Source organism: Morone saxatilis, unplaced genomic scaffold (genome assembly GCF_004916995.1).
Source record: "Morone saxatilis isolate NCDOM2014 unplaced genomic scaffold, NCSU_SB_2.0 Contig9, whole genome shotgun sequence".
Classification (NCBI taxonomy): domain Eukaryota; kingdom Metazoa; phylum Chordata; class Actinopteri; family Moronidae; genus Morone; species Morone saxatilis.
The window spans coordinates 13,033,143-13,052,743 of record NW_023340268.1 but is presented as its reverse complement, the minus strand read 5'-3'; the positions used below and the strand labels follow the sequence as shown (position 1 = coordinate 13,052,743).

At 41.5% G+C, this 19,601-nt stretch overlaps 1 protein-coding gene across 1 annotated transcript in view; it reads right to left on the bottom strand.

Annotated features, from left to right (window-relative positions):
* The window catches only part of gabbr2 (gamma-aminobutyric acid (GABA) B receptor, 2), a 169,195-nt gene that overhangs the window by 31,376 nt on the left and 118,218 nt on the right, over positions 1 to 19,601 (bottom strand). The window contains exon 13 of the mRNA XM_035680883.1: positions 18,235 to 18,357. Within this exon, the coding sequence (XP_035536776.1) occupies positions 18,235 to 18,357 (123 nt within the window). The remainder of the gene's footprint in view (positions 1 to 18,234; positions 18,358 to 19,601) is intronic.

The following is a 19,601-nucleotide window of genomic DNA, read 5'->3' as shown; positions in this document are numbered from 1 at the left end:
CCACGTGGAGCTGGCAGTATGACAGAGAGATTATTATTATCATCAGATGGTCAGATGGTGGTTGTTTTCGGGCCTCAGCTGGTTCAGTTTGGCCATCGGGATCATCACCAGGTGCTGCCATGTCCTCCCTGGGCACAGACCCACCATTGGAGGGCACTGCAGGGTTGGCGCATTCCCTAGCAGGCAAGGTTGTGACTGGAATAATGTTGGAAACACAGGACACAATATTTTTTTCTCTCTTTTCACTTGCAGGATGGTGCCAGATTTAGATAATATCGGAGTTTATCTGAATGAAGAGGAACGAAAGACAGAAAGAGCAAACAGAAGAAAGAGAACAAAAAACACTTGGACAAGCACACTGAGAAGAAATGAGAATAGGAAAAAAAAAACACGAACAAAGGGAGGAAAAAGACAAGAGTACACAGTCTGTGGACTTTGCTGTTGGAGCGCGTGTCCTTGAATTAATTTAGTCCAAAAAGTAAGAATAGAATCTCTACTCTGATTGAGGCAGATTAATTAAAAACCAAAGCCTTGTTAATTATATCCAGCTATCTCAGACAGATGAGCCCTCTGATGCGTTGTCTGTCCCTCTCTGTGACGCTCACCTCAGCTCCTCCGGTGTTGTCCCACTTTAGTTCCAGCTCTTCTGTCTCTAGTACATTTATACATCTGGGATATAAGTTCACATTGCAGACAAAAAAATTCAACCCTAGGTTGCCCTCCGTCATGGGAATTTCAGCATCACAATGCCACTGTTTCTGATTATTCGTACCTTACACACATGCACTTATATGTATTAGTAATGTTTAAGGTTTTGCACATTTCATTTTATTTCTTTACTACATCACATATGCTCTAAAAGGCATAATGCAAAGCACTTCAGGGTTAAGTCTGGACTGCGCTGCAACAAAATGCTACTACTCCCTCACTGCCACTTCTCATTTCTTTCCTTTTATAGGTGTAATGAAGAACAGCGAATACATCTCTCTCCCTCTCTCTTTCTTTGCTCTCTCATCTCTCGTCTCTCCATTTCTCTGCCACCTTATCGATCCCCCAATCCAATCAGGCTCTTGAGGCTACGTGAATCTCATTCTGAGGACATGGCAGCACATTTAATCTGAGCACAAATCAATAGCAGTATGTCTTGTGAAGGAATGCAAACTGTATGTATTTATATATTGGAGATGTTTTTGTGTATGCATATGTACAGAATTGCCGCAAATCAAGCTTTGAAATAAATGAATGTGAACTGATTGTAAATCAGGTAAAAATAGTGTAGTGCCTTCAATAAGCCTGCAGGGCGTAATAAAGAGAAAACCGTAACATATTACCAGCATAATCTAAACTGGTATATGAACTCGTCTCACGTGTCCCTTAAGTTTATGTATAACTATCATGCTGCAGGTATTATCTGGTTTGAGAATGTATATTAAGTAGACATACCATACCGTATAGATGAAATGATATAGATAGCTAACAGAAGAAATGCAGCTTTTCCATGGGCGCCTGCAACCTGACACCTCACTGCAGATACAGTACTCTCTATATAAGAAATGCTGCATTGCTGTTATGGCTATTTTGAAGCTGCAGGGCAACTCTTCCATCATGCATTCATGCACACACACACACAAATATACATGCCATATGCTCCTCCTCGGGTTTATAAAGTGAGCGGCAGGGTGAGTCTGCATTTCTACCTTCATTGAGAATTAAATATCAATGTGCCAGTGTCAGGTACATCCCAACACTGCTGTTTCACACCTTCTTTGCTCTCAATCACATAATATTCTGTTTCTCTCATACCTTTTCTCTGTAACTATCGTCACTCTTTACAACTCAATTTGGCCCTCCCTCCTCTACCTACCCTCGTAGCTGCCCCATCTGCTTATTATGACTAATGAATGGGTGCTATAGTTGCAGTATACATAAGATGCTGTAGCTGTACAGCACTGTTTTTTCCTCTCTGCATCAGATTACATCCCAGCAATAAAAACAGACACATAGTGTCACGCAGAGAGAACAGACCCATCCATTATGATCACAACCTAAAAGGTAGACGCAAGTAAGTGCAGGCCAACAAAATGAAAGACAGGTGGACAAATGCACGCACATGTAGATGCATGCAAACACACACACAGTGATTTGGTGAAGAGCAGTAAGGCAGTCAATGCTGCACAGTGTGTCAGTCAGGTTAATTACAGGACAGATGGCTGTCAGAGAGGTTGGGTGGGTGTGGAGGTGGGGAGGATGGGGGTGGCATTCCTGCAACGTAGCGACACCTCTTCTGTAAACATACATAAGTTATGTATTTACATAGGCGGGTGATAAGCAAATGTGCACACACACACATAGGCAAACCAACTGGCAATCAGCAGATTGTGTCTGCAGCATGCAAGGCTCCCTTCACCGCTATCCAACCATTTCCCAGCTATTCTTTCTCTCTGTCTCTCCGTCATCACCTCCTCTTGCTCTTTCTCTCATTCTCTTTGCTCCTAACACCTCTTCTGCGTCGCTGCGCTCTCGCTCTCTCACAGTGACACATCTCACCATTCAAATCTCACGCAGGGAGCGCCTGCCTCGCTGCAGCTGATAATGTGCAATGCGCCACAGAGAAGCAATCAGACAATTTAACACAGAAATAAACAAGCAGTTCACACATGACAGGTAATTCATCATTAATGACTGTAATTTTCAGCAGTCATCTCTAGTTCTGGGCCTTTATAGCTAGCATGGTGTCAATATGCTACTGCTGCTTTATTTCATTGTGACAATCATTCAGTAAAAAAAAAAAAAGCAGTCAGGCTTTATTTATAGCATTATGCAATGTTAAATGAAGATGACACGGATGGTTGTTTTGTTTGACCAGAGATTTTGCTAACAAAGATCACTTACTCTGTGATTTGTAACTTTGGCAACAGCTTTAATGCTAATGCTGCAAGGTGCTAAATGATTATGACCTCAGAGAGGCCACTAACACCACCCTGATGCTACTGCTATGTTAAACTAAAAGGCATAAGATTTCCTGGAAAAAAAAAGGAAGAGAAAATGAGGATGCCATGTAGCCCTGTAAGAGGTGAGAAGAGAATAGGGAAGCTAAGTGGATGGGGTATAGTTCAAGTTGTGCCATATGCTTTACATCCGCCCCCTCCCATGATGCACTTTCTGAGAGTATTGATCCAGGACATTCATAATCTCCCTCTGCTCTTTGTGTTTCCGGAGGTTTGCGGATGGCAGAGGTGGCTGCAAACACAGGGGGGCAGCGAGGGAGGGGATGTGTGTGAGAGAGCTGAAACCAGGACCAAGGACAGCTTGTTACACTCACTGGAGTGTAAAGAGGATTTCAAATATGGGACATTTATTGGTGCATTAGAAAATGATAACTATCAGTTGCAATACAAAGATGTTGGGTGCAGAGTTCTTGGCAGCAATAGCATATTAAAAGAAGGCAGAAGGAAAATAACTGCTGTGAAATATCTCTCTGAGCTCTGTCAGGCTAAGACTATAAGTTTCATTGAGTCTCCTTAAAATTAAGATTTCGATGGCTTAACACAGTAACCCGTGTGGCAGTTATCCACTTAGAATGCTACACATCAGATTACTAACTATTTCCCCCCTGAATGTTTTCTTCCCATCACCTACGCCACCCCTTCTTTTTTTACTTAAAGAGCATTATTAATAACGCCTGCAGCAATATGCCTTAACTGCCAAGCTGACAGCAAAATGTGTGCGGGCTTGGCTCTAAAAAAATAAAGATGCACACTAAGATCAAAGTAAGCGGAAAATTCACAGGGGTCAAATCCAATCTAGTCGTGCTACACTCATAATGCCAAAAAAAAACCCTTCTCTGGGCTCTTTGAAGAGTCAACTTCAACAAAATCGCAGGTTGAAAGAAGAGGAACAGAGGGTTTAAACAGAGGTGAAATTCACACGCGCACAAACACCCAATACATCACTCAGATGGGTCAGAACATATCTGTCACAACAGCACATCACAGACGGATGAGAGAATGGCAGATTATTTACTACATATATCCAATGACAACTGACTGAGTGAAACTGTAGACCTGCAAAGGAGAAATATCACTCTGCAGGACTGGGTTACATTAGCTGGGCATTTCTCAATGGTCTGACAAGCCAGAAAGTGAGAGAACTGCCACCTTTTGTGACTGCTTCAATGAAAATTTGCCACTGCTTATATAAACTCTACACACAGCAGTTTCAATATCATTTAATGTTCTCAATGCCTGCATTTTCAGCAAATTCAACCAAGGTAATACTTCTCAGTTGTTCTTACACATTCTGCTAACTTCCCATGCACACAAATACACACCTACACCCACACATTTCCACAAATACAAGTAAGCACAAAACACACGCAACAACAGTTTGTTTCATCCAACTCCAATGAGTTCGGGCCGGGAGAGAGGCTGGCGTAGTGCCAGCTTTTTGCAGCGGCATTGGTTTTAACTATCTGACCTTCCCGACTGGCTCAGAGGCTCCCTGCCGATGGCAAGTGCTAATCAATGTCACCCTCGGCAGCGTGATGATAAGTAGCCATGACACCTCTTATTCTCTCCTCTCTCTCACTCTGTCTCTCAACACATATCGTCAACTTCATCTCCCCCTAACGTCTTTATCTCAGTAGGTATAGCTGGTACACTTGCAGCTCTCTCTGTTTTTGGCTCCTTCACTCTCCCTGTAGCTATCCTGCTTCTTTTCCCCCTGCTTTTCTTTCACTCTCGTCTCTCTGCCTCCCTTGAGTCTCATTGAGTCCCCTATCACTCTCCCTCCACTGCCCTCCTATCTTCAACCCTCTATACTGTTAGTGTAAAGCCTGCAGTGTGCCGAAGGCTCAAGGTCTTGTGTAAAAGAACTCTTCCACTTAGCTGAATGTATTTGTATTCCCGGGCTCATAGTGCTGAGGCAGCGCCTGTACTTTGTTCAAGCAGTGGCGAGGTGCTCTCATCTCTCCATCACTGGCCGACCTTGGTGGTCTCCTACACCTGACTCCTAGGAGCTGTGATGTATGTGCACTTAGTGTGTTTATATCTGTGTGTGTATGTGTGAAACTGGGTGGTATCAGTGATTAACCTTTCTCTAATTGACCCTTCCCCTCACACAGTGTCATTGAGGCGCCAAAGTCTCTCAGTGGAGCCTTCTTGTCCTTGTGCAGTGTGAATGCGTGCAACAGCTTGTGGGTTCACATGAAAAACAATTAGGAATGAGATTGAAAAAAAAATCGCCAGAAGATCCTGCATTAACACAGTTCTCGTCTCACACAGCTGCTCATTTATTCATGAATATGTCACTGCGGTTTGCAGTTTACAGCGTATTCAAGCTGAATTACATTACATACAGAACAACGCTGGGCTCATTCATGGTGTGTTGAGGATTTACTGTAGAAAATAGTCATTAATGATATGAAATGACAACACTTAGATGTGATATGGTTGAGCTACTCATGTTGTTTTGTGTGTAATGTGCTAATTGAGGGACAAGCACGTTCTCAAACACAGAAGTAGAAAAGAAAGAGGAGTAAAATACCATAAAAGGCACTTAGGCCTACTAAATGGGTATCTTTTTTGTATCAAAAAGGTACAAAGTGGTTTCTTATGGTAAAATGCACAAATCTGTGCCAAATCTGTGAGGTTTGCGGTATTACCACCATTTTTGTTGTTTTGATAATTACTTTGTAAGAGGTAAAATGGGATAATTTTTTATCTGCTTGTAATAATCACCTGCATTCTCTCTCCTCCTGCCTCCTGGATCTGTGAACCTGTTATCTGTTTGTTAACATATTCGACTGAAAGTTGCCATTTAACAGGGTCAGACGTTAAACCGAAACATTGGCGAGCCAGGGGGTGCAGACACTACAGCTGTAGCAAATTGGGATAATTAGTGGAGCAGTCTGCATTTTCTACTACAAGACGGTTAGTGTCTCTAGTCAGGTGTTTTTACAGAGCGAGTAAGGCGGAGGCTTCGTGACTTTTCTTGTGCGGCATTGTAATTGAATTTAGGGATCCTGAGTAGTACTGTGTTTCAGACAGCACAGCTGTGCCCAGTCTCTTCAGCCTAGCTGCTTTTCCGTCAGAACATGGGGAGATTATGTGACCGTCTCGTCCTGTCTACATGTTAGTGGCACAGCACCAGCTGAAGTGACAGTCGCAAACCCCCAACATAGCTAAAGTTAGTTACATTACTTGCTGTGGTGTTGTTCACACTATATCATGGTATTTGTCATGGTATTGGATTTCTCCAGAACCGCTTACCCCACCTTTAAGTCAGTCAAATTACCACATTGATTGAGGCTCCTGGATGCTGCAAAGAACAAAAACAATCCTTCACCTGGTTCAATCTCTGGCAGCAGTACTTTCAGCTTGGCAAAGTGCTGCGAGATACATCAGTAAAGGTCACACAGTATCTTTGGCGCAGCACCAGCGACTACTACGGTTGGTCTTCCTATCCTCTCTCATGCCGTCTACACAAAGAGTAGTGATTAGAAGCAATAAAGACTATCGTAGCTGGCCATTCAAAATTGGAGAAGAAAGGAAAACGCATACAAAAAAGGAAAATGATTCCTAAAAATGTAAATGCACACTGCTTTAAGGTACAGAAATAGAAAAAGCCTTTATCATGGTGACTAAAAACGTGATATACTATAGTGGCTATATGTTTTTAATAATGTAGCTATTATACTAAAGGCTTTTTAACATTTGTACTTCAACAAAGCACAAGTCCCTGAGTCCTAAGTTTTTTGTCAAATAAGCTTTGAAAGATCTTCCATTGTTCTGGTATTATTATCCATCTGCAGATTAAATAAATAATACAGAGTCATGTATCGCAAAGACCAACACATATTTGAGAATATTATTGAGGTGCTACAGAGGTGACCATAAAAAATGACAAATCAAACCAAAATGTCTTAGATGACTAGACCTCTATCAGCCCATTACAAAACTAACTGACAGCCAATTCCACCTATACTTAGTCTGAGGACTAACTACTTATTTATATTATCCGTTTATCTTTTTGCCTCAATATTCAGCCATTTATTGAAAAAAAGAGTTGTGCACTAATTCTTCTGCATGTTTAAAAGAAGGTTTAATGAAAATAATAAAATTAACAAATCCCTAATGAGCTACACGGTTGCTTGGGGAAAACCACCAACCAGGAATAAGTTGATTGGGTATTCTGTTGGGCTAATGTTCGGGGTCAAGGGTCACCTATGTACACTTTCTTATCAAGACAAGCAGCTTTCTGAATGACAACAAGGTTAATGGTGGTCGGATGAATGGAGAGGCCGCACAAATGTGAGAAACATTTGCGTCTAAGTGTACCTCATCATCACCTCACTGCCTCTGGGACAACCATCATCATCATCATCATCATCATCATCATCATCATCATCATCATCATCATCACATACAGAGTCATCAAGAGCTGCATCACTATCTCAAGTCTCTAACTAATCATGTCTCTGCCCATGGCCAGATGAGATAGAGCTGCCTTTCCCTAAACTCTGTGTGTGTGTGTGTGTGTGTGTGTGTGTGTAGAGGTGTGTGTGTGTGTGTGTGTGTGTGTGTGTCAGCAACGGAGCCATAATGGAATCCTCAGGGCTGTGGATGAGCAGAAGAGGAGGAACAGTGATGGATGTGTCTGGTCACTGATGGACGGTGTCTCTGGTATGAAAGAGAGACAGAGAAAGGGAGGAAAATAGAAAAAGAGGACGAGGCCGGATGAATGGAAGGAAGAAATGTGAGGAGAAGGAGCAGGAGGCAAAGGAAAGAGGGAAACGAAGAGGAAAGACAGTATTATATTGATTCAAATAGAGGGAAGGAAGAAAAGCTGGATAGCATAGCAAAGTGTATGTTTGAGTGAGATCACAGTAACAACATCAGATTTTAGAATGACTAAAGTCACAGACACAAACATGTGGGCATATACACAGACACACACACAAGAACACACTAACACACACTGACATGCATTAAACTAAACCAAATTAACAAACTGGAACAGCACACATTATCCTGTGTGTTTGTGTGGTTATGTGTATGCATATATATACATATGGTACCATAGCCAGTGTCCACTTACAGTATACACTGGGTAAAGTCTTAGCTGCAACTATGGGAACTCTTGACACCACTTTTCATTTGGAAGACTTCTAATTGGTCAATTGCATACCCCTCATGCTCAATCAGTTGTTGCTTAGCAACTGCAGTCCAGGGGAGCAGCAGAAGAGGAGCAGGGAAAAAAGGGCTGGGCAAAAAAAGTGAGAGGAGAGCAAAAGAGAGGTGCGGGTGATGGTGGAGGTCGAGGGTAATTGTGTGTGTGCGCTTATTTTGTTAGAGAGAACGAGAAAGAAAGACGTACAGAGAGTTGAAAGGAGAGAGCGAGGGAGAGAGAAATCATACAGGCACATAGAGATGGAGAGAAAGTAACAGGAGGTAAATATTGCCACCCAATTCCATTTTCGACAGATTCACTTGAACAGGCTCAGCCATGCACAACCACATGTCCAATTTACCAGCTAGAGTGTCAACAAACACTGCACCTCTGAAGCAGTCCTTAGAGTGCTTTCCTGCATGATTTACTGATAATGCTGTCAGCTTACACATACAGTACACTGTTGTCCCTCACAAGATAAATACCAGTGTGCTGCCAAAGCATGGCAAAACATACTGGGTAAATATTCTCCACGAAAATGATGAAATCCTGTGTAAACTGAGACCTGAGATATCCAGGTTCCCCGGAACCATCCCTCCCAACATAGACGGAGGCAGAGATCTAGACAGAATATAACAAAAACACAACAAACATGAAAATGCTTTCAAACGTTTGATTCGCTCAGTTGTTGAATCATTGCAGAGGTAAAAATCACTGGCTGCAAGACAAGTGGAAAATCTCACTTTAAACACAGAAATATTGAGGGTGGGACTGCGCTGATGTTGATCCCAACTTCGCTGGGTGGATATTTAGTCTATCATTAAAGATGCCTCTCACGATCCTGATCTAGAACAAATTAATCTTAACTATCTGTGCTGAACTGATTTGAGACAACACACGCTCCAACTTATGGGTAAGCTAAATGACTCCTTTTACAAGCTGCCAGTACTTTCTTTCACATAAATGGTCTTTCTTAAATGGTCTCAGCTGTTGTCTGTGATGGTGCCCACAGCCATCTTTCTCTTTCTCCTACACGATTTGTCAGTAGGCATGTTGAAAACACAAAGAAAGATTGAGTAAGCTGGTTTAACTTATGAAAAGAAAAGAAAAGAAAAACAACTGTTCAATGCTGCCACAGTCTCCTTGATATATATCATTTTAAATGTGTGTCTTATTTTGAAGGATTATTTGCATTTTCTTCTTTAGCTCATTGTCTCATCTTGTTTGGTTCTTCTGTATTACGATCACGTAATTAATAATGTTCAAGAAAAAGTTGATCGCAGCAAATACATAAATAATATGTACATAAATACATACATAAAAACATATTGAGCTTCCATCTTCATTAGTTCATAATGCAGCACTCTGTATGTAGGTTGAGGTTTTTGTCCTACCAGGTGGAGTAAAGTCGTGACTCCTTGTGCTGGAACATGTAAAAACGGGCAAGGCTATAAACAGAAGCGGGTATCCCCAAGGTAAAACCTGTGACACACTTACTTAGACTACCTTAGAGGACTTAAAAATAACAGGCCAACATCAGAGGCACCATGCTGCTCTGTGCCTACCAAAAAGGTAAGGTAGCACTAGGTGTACAATATGTGCAGGAGTGACTGAGGAAACATGATTGCCAAGGAGTCTGATATGCCTCTAATTTGAAGTTGTAATATTGAGGTAGCTATGTGGTTTCATATCAGCAAGATGATCATTACAACTGAGCCTACGCTTCTTGCTTAAGGTAAGGTTGTAAACAGTGCAGCTACCTACAGTAAAATCCCCTGTCTTACGTTTACCACAACACTAGAACTCGATGCAATCTCATAATGCAACGCACACAGTGACAGTACCCTACTATAACCATAAGAATGCATAACCATGCTTTTGGGATAGGCAAGCTCTAAGTCTCGCACGTGGCAATACAAATTACCAAGAATGTGTAAGCGCTATGTACCCTTCCCTTTTGTTCTTGCCCTCCCTTCCTTCTTTTCTCCAGAGGTGGTCGATGAGAAAAGGCCTAGGTGGGTGATGGTTATCCCTTAATGACCCAGTTTACTTTGAAATGGCATTGATCTCAGCCAGTGCTTTACTCAGTGCTAACAAAGGAAGCACAAAGTCCACCTTAGCACCATCTTAGCACTGTCATGTGCTGAATGGGTAATGCCGCAGGTGACATCGTTCTTCATTCTACAGAATAAATACTTAATGATTCTCACTTCATATTACATCTTTTTTCTGTCAGGAATATGATTACTCCTGAATACATTTCTAAGTAATTTTATTCAGACCTTGCTTAATCTACCCAAAACTGAGATACAATGTAAGAGATTGGGATGAATTTAAAGTATATGTACTTATGTCAAAGAATACTACCTATGTTTTATTTCCCACAGGAATACAATTTAGAGAATGAAGAGCAAACCGGATTAAATTAAATGTAAATAGGAATATTTCCGCTTGCTTTTCACAGAGCAGGCTGATAGTGAAACAGGAGCATCGTGTCCTTCAGATGGCATTCACACAATCAACAGTTGACTGGGACTGCAGTGGAGAACCTGTGCGAGAGTGCAGAACGAGGGGGAGCAACAACACCGTGGGCAGGTGAGTGTGAGTGTGAGTGTGGGTGTATAACTGCAGTGTTTAAGGATCATAAGGGTGTCTGCATTTCTTGTGCAGAAATGCTACAAATCACATACGATTTACATTACTTTTGACTATTTCCAAAGCATACCAAAGATTATTAAAATTTTCAGTGTATTTTTTCTACCTTTGGGCAGTTATTTCATTTTGGTATAGCATAAAAATCAAGGAAGGTGTAGTGTCTTAAAATGTGTTTGAAATAGGTATTTCAACACAGTGACACAGTTTTATTTTCTTTATGATCTGTACAGCACTTTGTCACCTAACATTCAGAATCCATATTATCATATATTCTTACTTGGGCCCATGTAGTTGAGTGTATAAGCTGCACATTCAAATGTAAGAATGCAGTGCGGCTGTGGTATACCAACATCTGAGATTGAATAATAGGCTGTTGTACAGCATTGCACAGATGAACTTTGTTGTAGGAGATTCAGCACAAGCAGTGGTCTTTGTGAAAGGGTAAAGGTGAAATTGGTACACTGGTAGATTTTTAGCTGATTTAAATACTGAACTGACATGAACTGAAACCTGTATTTAAATACTGAACTGACATGAACTGAAACCTGTATTAGGGAGAATATGGCTGTAGAAAAACTATATTTGTAAAGAAAACTGTGGTATGGTAACACCAATATGGACAGCAGTAATGTAAGGTAAATAAAAAGTGTAGTAAAATTCATACGAAAACGTTGGTAAAGTTCTTTGATATGATCTCAGATTTGTATATTCATATAGTCGGGCTGACCTCGACCCACATAGAGTCCCAGAGGAGCAGGACACTCACTGTCAGCCACACTCATCTGTGTGTCTAGAGGAACTTTGCTGGCACATGTTTCACTCCCTCTGGCCACACTTTCCCCAGTTCACCCTCCCAACACCCAATCCTGGCTGGAACTGAGGACATGCCCGGGTGTATATCCCTCCCTTTGAAGAGGTGACACAGAATTGGAAAATTGATAGAGCGGGAGATGGTGAATTGAGAGAAAAGGGATAGTGTGAGGAAAAGTAATGTCAGCATAAAGTAAAGAGAGAAAGAGAGAAGGGGAGGTGGAGAGAGAAAAGAAATGAAGGAGAAAGAAAAAGGAATGTTCCAGGTCAGCCTGAGTCTTGTTCACCGGTACTGCTGTCACAAGCTTGTTTTTCGATTTTCTCTGCTATTTCAGCGCACTCCCAAGAGTGCAAGGGAGCCAAATGAGGGAGAGAGGTAGGGAGAGAGGTAGAGAGAGATGGGAGCAAAACATATGGAATAAGAAGGGGTCTCCAAATAGAAAATAGGCTGGTAACATGAATCTGATAGAGAAAGGTCTTACACGCGACAATAAGGAGTGAAATGGATAGATGACAAAGGTAGAGGGCAAGAGAGAGCGACAGTTCCAAAGTAAGCAAATTGACACGGTGAGGAAAAGAAAACACAATAAATAGAAGAGAGGAGATTGAAAGTGTGAAAACCTCATACCTGGGGGAGCAGCAGAGAGTGTGTTAGCAGGACTGTGAGAGGACTCTGAGAGAAGTCACCAGTAGAAGTGAGAAGAAGATGATGGACAGAAAAGATGGGTCAAAGAAAGGTTTGTCTTACATCTAAGATTAAATATAAATAACCTAATATTCATGTATTAAGTTGCTTTGGCTCTAAGCTTGGTACCAATGTGTTTTAACGTCATAGCTGAATAGAACTTAAAACTGTGAAATCACAGCATTGAGGGGGGCCAGAGATGTATTATGTTGGATTTACGTCAAACGGTATGTAGAGAATATGCAATTTAAATAATACAAGTGGCAGCAGTAGACTAGCCAGGATTATTGTGAATAGTAACTCATAAAAGGTGGAATCAGGATATGATCACACAAAGAACAATTGATAGCAGGTGTCTGCTGTCATCTTTTGATGAAATTATTAATAGATATTACAACAGATGCAAAAACTGGCCTTCTCATCTGTTGCCTACAGCATACCTGTTGTCTACAATACATTTTTCCTCCTTTCCAGAAATTGTGTTAATAATAATGTGGTTTTCCCATCCTATTACAATAGTGTGTGTAAATATTATAAGAACAGATGGTGTTTCACAGCCTAGCAAGAGAAATGGAAATGTAATCTACAGTGAAAAGGGATGCAATGATATGCTCAACTGTATCAAAATGTGATACATTTTGTGATACTGGGTTCACAAGATGATTTTAGCACAATTTTTTAACAAAATGGGATTGAAGACAAATTATGTTTAAACTTTCTGACTTATAAGGGAAGCCGAAATGTTGCTCTACCTCCAATCTTAGGCAGAATGATGCATCCTCAATTTCAAAGTCTTCACCTACATCATGTAGGTGAAGACTTGAGTAATGTAGCATGTTGAACAGGCAAAGTCAAAAAGTAGCACCCTATGTTTAAAGAGTATTATTAGTATTATTCACTTTCTATCTCACAAATATGAATCTTTGTATTGTGATTTAACTGTTGTGTGATATATCTTTACATTCCTAATAGTAAGCCACCCTAAGTACGACTTATAAGGGGAGGGTGAAGCGGAGTTGCAATCAGCAACTACACCGCTAGATGCCACTAAATCCTACACACTGTTCTTTATGGCCCTTATGTAATTTTCTCTCCTCCTCACCTCTCCCTTTCTCTCGCTCTACTTGCCTTACTGCATATATGTGTACACGGCAGTGGCAGGGAAGTCCCCTGAACGTCTGCATGGAAATGTGCATGCATGAGTGTGTACACGTATGTACATCTTTTCTGCTCCAATCAGTCACTGATAATCAGCCCAGTGCATGTATTTCTATACAGATTTTAAAAATCTTCTCTGAATGTGCTGCCATCCTGAAGTGGGTACCCCAACCCGCTATTTTTGTTTCACGGATCAACATTGCCGCTCTCCGCGTTATGGATGTCAGAAACCATGGCCGTTGCCATAGTGATGCCACACTGCAATATTCTTTTGCAGCCTGCCCGCCGATGCTTGCAGCAGCTTACAAGCTGGGAAAACGACAGAGGGAGGGAGGGGAAGGAAGAGGAGACAAGAGGACAGACTAGAGTAGAGGGGGTCTGCGGCAGGATCCACCAGAATGCTAATCATCCTTTCTCGACGGTTTGTCCTTCATTATGCAGGAGACAATGGCCAGGACAACAAGAGAGGGTGTTAATGTATACATAAACACACAGGCGTACGCACAACAACATCTCCATGCATGACTGAGCACATACATTCCACACGTACATATACAGGCTGAAGTATACACACAAGGTCATATTCATAAACACACATATACATACTGCAACAAACACAAATGACAAATTAACAATTGACACATATGTACGCACACTCACATGCTTCAATACACGTGTGTTCATTGACACTGCAACATGTGTCAGTACTACAAGGCTTAATCGGACGGCTACCAGCAGCCTGCTCCTGCTGAAACATCCACGCCATTAACAAATGCTCAATTATTAACGAGCCACAAAATGGATCTAATTGCTCACTGCAGCCCAACGTCTCCATCAGCATTCCCAGGACGTTCCTGGAGCAGCCAGAGTTATTCCTGCTCTCAGTAAGCTTACTCTCTGGGGAAAAAAAGACACTGATATGCAGAATATTCCCTGTGCTGTCAGGATTTAGGGGTCGGACCAGTATAAAGAATCGGCGAAGAAGTGGAGTTGTAATTACAATCTTGGCCAAGTTGCCTTCAATCTTATCAACATTTTTTTTTATTGAATTTAGAATATAAGGTTGTGTTTTATGTACAGTACATACTGAAGTGCAGGTCAGATTGGTTTAAAGAGGTTGGGGACAATGTCAAGGTTACAAGTAATTTCTGCTGAAGGCATATTATCTGCATACTGTAATTAAAATGAGACTCGGGGGTCATTCTCCTCTCATTTTAGAGACTCAAAGACTTAAATCCCAACATGATCTCTAGCTCTTCATTGCTTTTATTTGGGAGGGTATTAAATCAGTCATGTTTTATGAAGCATTCCACAAGGATCTATTGTCAGCCTCTTCACAGTTTCATCTTCTTGCTAATGCTAATAAAGGATGCAAAGGGGGATGCCCTAGTTTTGCTAATGGTAGCTCATTAAGCTTAGCTTGCTGGATTCAGAGCAGTGGGTTCACCCCTGGTGATGCAGAAGATTGACTTTGTCCATGTTTCCACTGAAACCAAATCTTGGTTCTGCAGTTTTAGCAAGATCATTTTACTCAAAATCTCAACCATAGCTGGTTATCCACTTACAATATTTAGATGTACCTGTATCTGTGGTGACCACAGGACACAGATATGATTGCATGCTGGAGTACCCACTTCTGTGTACTAAAGTATGTTTCTCTTCAAAACATACACTTGCATTGATGATCATTCTAGTGTATGTGTATCTGAACTCAAAAAATAAACTACGGTACCATTTGTTCAAACAATGTGTGAGTACCCTTGTAGGTTATGAGTCAATAAAGAAACCCTCCAGTGTGATGGCTCTAACAACAAATGTGGTGGACTACCAAGCACTGTGAAAGTTCAATAACACCACGTTGTCATACTGCATACCCTTGGGTACAGCAGGTAGATACAGCTCTGTGAAACCAAGGTCAATTGTACTCCAAATCCTCCACAGTGGGGAAAGGAAATACAAGGGGGGAGGAGGGGAGGTTCCTTCAAAGACAGAGAGAGAGAGCGACGGAAAGAAAAAAAAGAAAAAAAAGACAACAGACAGAGGGAAGTCACAGGGGAGGGATGGCCAAGCATGATGTGAGCGCTCACAGGAAACTGGGTAACTAATGGTCCTTCTCCTTGCTCCAATTACTGGTAGTCAGTCAGAGCTAGTACTCACTGGCTCTTGAGCCCTATGGAGACCATCCACTGTGGTCCCATTCCCCACCCGTAAGTGGACATTCCTAAAATAGCACTGTGTTAAAAAAACACAAGGGGCTACGTTGGTGGGGGCATGTTATTACGGATAGCAGAGATCAAGTCCCCTGATGTACCAATGCAGCAGCCTCGTTAAAAGGATATTGGCGACTTAATACTGGTTATTACAATAAATCTTGTGTTTGGCCATGCTGTGTTTTTCTCTATCCTCTCTCTCCTCTTTACCCCCTTTCTGGGTATTTGGGTTGCCTTTTGGTTTCTGGTCCCACCTGACATGCCTGGAGGCCCTAGGCGCAGAGGAGCTCCAGGCTGCCTGTCCCCCAGCTGAGCCTCAAGGGTCCACTACTGCTGGTGCTGGAAATCTGGCAGGCTGGGCAGGCATGTGGAGCCTCTGCCTCAGCCCAGGCATGCAGATCCACGACCCCAGGGGGGATGCAGACTCCTACACTGAGTGGTTAATATATTCACAACACTCCCCTGGCCGGGGGCTTAGAGTCTTTGAATACTCCACGAGGACCTGACTGCACACACTGACAACATTCACAAATGAATATGTTAAGCAAGGCTTTGCTACCCCTTTAGGCAGGCTTAAATATATAAGTGGCTATCATCACAAAGGAAATACGGCTTTGTCTAGAGTTGTACAAATGTGCTAAGTATACCTTCAAACTATGCCAAAAGAAGCACAAGAATGTAAATAAGTCTGGCAAGATATCATGTATCTTTAATTTCTTCGTCAGAGATCTCCCACAGGAATCTTTCAGCAAGGACTCAGACAGAAAAAAATCTCAGAAAGGCTGACCTGCTCCAAGTACTCTTAGATAAGCCTTCACAGGATTTTCATTTAATTGAAGACATGAAAAAGTCAAAACTGGGTGCAAGACAGTGTCAGCCACCCTTCCATCCCCCGCAGGACCTTGGCAACAAGCAAACAACCAACATGAACATCCATTCAATACTATCAAAAGAAGTCTCAATAAAAATCCATCCATTAGACCCTGGCTTTCACCGCAGTGACCTTCTGATAACCTCTGATTAGCAAAAGGGTCAATAAGGATCCAGCCAATGCCGTCAATTTAGGAGGACTTGGAAGCCAGTTAACAGTCTTGTGGCCTACATGCAGAAGTATGGGGGACTTAAAAAACCACTTAGCGGTATCCGTGTCTGTGGTCTTCAAAGAAGATGATTAAAACTCACTGTAGTGGAATCATTGCTCCTGCTTGTCTGTTGTTAGCAGCAACAGTAAAGTAAATATTATCTATCCTGTTCTATTAAGTTATTTGTCAACACATTATGGGAACAATATATAGCAATGTAAAATAGGTTTTTCAATAATGTTATTATTACTTCAATAAACCCAGTGAAATGGAAATATCCAATAAACAGGTAAGAAAGCAAAATGACTGTGTACCAGAGTTGTTAAATGTAACATCAGATAACACATCATTGTCAGTCTTCTCTTAAATTCACCTCATAAGCAACACATAAAGTTGACAGCCGTGCATTGATATATTTAGATGTGACGAACAACAGCTGCAATGAACTTGATTACAGTGTCACACACAGATTCAGTACCCATCCCAAATGTACAGTATCCCCCACTGCACCAGATCTATAACCCATTTTACCATTACACTGCATCAGTTGCCCTCGGCCTAATGTGAGCCCATCTTTTGTGTAACAACTTAATAGATTGAGGAATGAATGAGTGCCGCTTATGTTTAACCAGTGGAACACTCAACCATCTATTTAACGCCATGAGCTGAGATTCTCAAAACTATTTTAATATATGCAGCTTGAAATCTTCTTGACTCAAGCATTTAACCCACTGTCTTCTTTAAGCAGTCTGCTGGACACACTAGTGTTAAGCTCTACAGAAAGACAGATGTACTAAACAGGGAGCTTTATACTTCAGAAATATGGAAAAAATCAAAACTCACTTCTCTAAAAACTAAATTTTTAGAGAAAATAAATATGCAGCTGTGCCTTGCTAATTCACAGTCTGCATTCCCGTAATACCACTGACAGTTATGTGCTAACATGTCATGCCTAACACACTTCACACACCATCAAGCTCTAATGCCAAAGCTACAGTATGTTCATTTTAGCCAATTTGGCGCACATCTAGATTCATTCTGTACCAATCTAAGAGAATCTGAGTCGACTCTAACCAATCACAGCAAAGCAGAGTTCATTTCTACTCTACCCCACGCCACCTCTCCAGCAAGGAGAAAGTGATGCCAAGTGCCTCTTTTCCAACGGGCCTTGCCAATGTCTCACATCCAAGCTGGCAAATGTCCGGCTATGGGATGAGCACAGGAGGCAGCAATGGCTCACATCCTGACCCAAAAATAACAAGCACAACAAAGATGCTTGCGCTACAGCCCAAGGCGGACATTTTGTTTGCCTAAACTCCAAATACATAGGTTGTTTTTTTTTTGCAAGAATCTGTGTCACTGGGAATCTCCCGGCTGAGGACAATCATGTTACATCAACATAAACAAACCACAATCAAGTGCAAGTTTACACAAAAAAAAAAACTCAATTAAAATGCACACTGACCTCCAAGCTGTACTCTTCCACAGTCCTCTTAAGTGGGTCCACAATCTGCCAGCAAATGAGGATGCATAAGTCGATTAGCAGCATCCCACCAACGATAATCAACAACTTCTGGTCCTTTATGATCTGGAGGGGAAAAAGAAGATGAGATGCTTGTATTAGCCCAATAGCACACACCTGCTAATGTTATGTAATAGTATGTGTGTCTGTAGAGCCATTTCAAACATCATTTCTTATTGACCACTGTAATTATGTGATTCTCATCTCGTCTCAGGACCTAGAGCCCTGCTGGTTTCATTCTAACCATCTAATCAGGGACTGATTACAATGCATTTAGCTGCAATTAACCACCCACTGAGATAGGAAACCAGCCAAACTGCAAGTCCAAAAGACCAGGACCTGGTTCGGAATTTAATACAAACACTCTTTTACACTGTGGCACACAGTTTAGCAGATCGACTCCATTGGTCCAGAAATGAGGACCACTGATCAGTTCTGTAAATACTACGCCACCAACATGCCATGATTTTGTTACCTTGTGGCGGGAGAATGTGGAAAAAGGTCCACCAAACAAGAGCCAAAGCTGTCGACCACTAAAGCTCCTCTTTTGTACCATGAACTTTAGAGGGATGAAAGCTATGACCTGTTTGTGATCTTTATTTATAATAGCGTTTGACTGGCTGGAACGACAGATCAAAGGAAAGGTCAGGGAAGACAGGATGCGCTGTGTTTGGAGAGTATCACATAGCCCAGATGGAGCAAAGTGGTCCTGTATGGGTCTTCATCCGCCGGTGGGCTCAGGATGAGATGCATGAGGGAATTGTTTTTTGATCTGGTGTCCTTTGATGGTGCTGGCATTGAACAAATACTGGCAAGGCAAGACGAGGGACATTTCTTCAAGAGTTCAGTGCAGTTTAGAGGAAGGTAGAAGCACAGTAGGTCAAATGGCTGCTTCAAAGCCAACAAACGAAAAATTGACACCAACAATAAACAATAAAAATACCTGTATATTGAAATTCTGGTCAAATATGGCTGATGAAACTAATATTCTATTATTCTAACAAGTACATAGTTGTAACAAAGATACGCAAGATGTGTGAAATTTTAGGGAAATTGCAAAAAAAAATCTTTACAGCACCATCTGCTCAACTGTGATATGTTTCTCTGCCAACTGAATCTGCTAGACAAACTACATAATGACTCTAAATTACCTGAAGTGTTATGTACTGTTTTCTTGCCCCCACTAATATTGGCAGTCTGACAGTTGGGTTCTACTGTCTTCTTGTCTACTGATGAATTTGATTGGGAAAAATAATTTATGTAATCGAAAACATTGAATGTGCACATGCCCTGAAAAAAAAAAAAAAAAA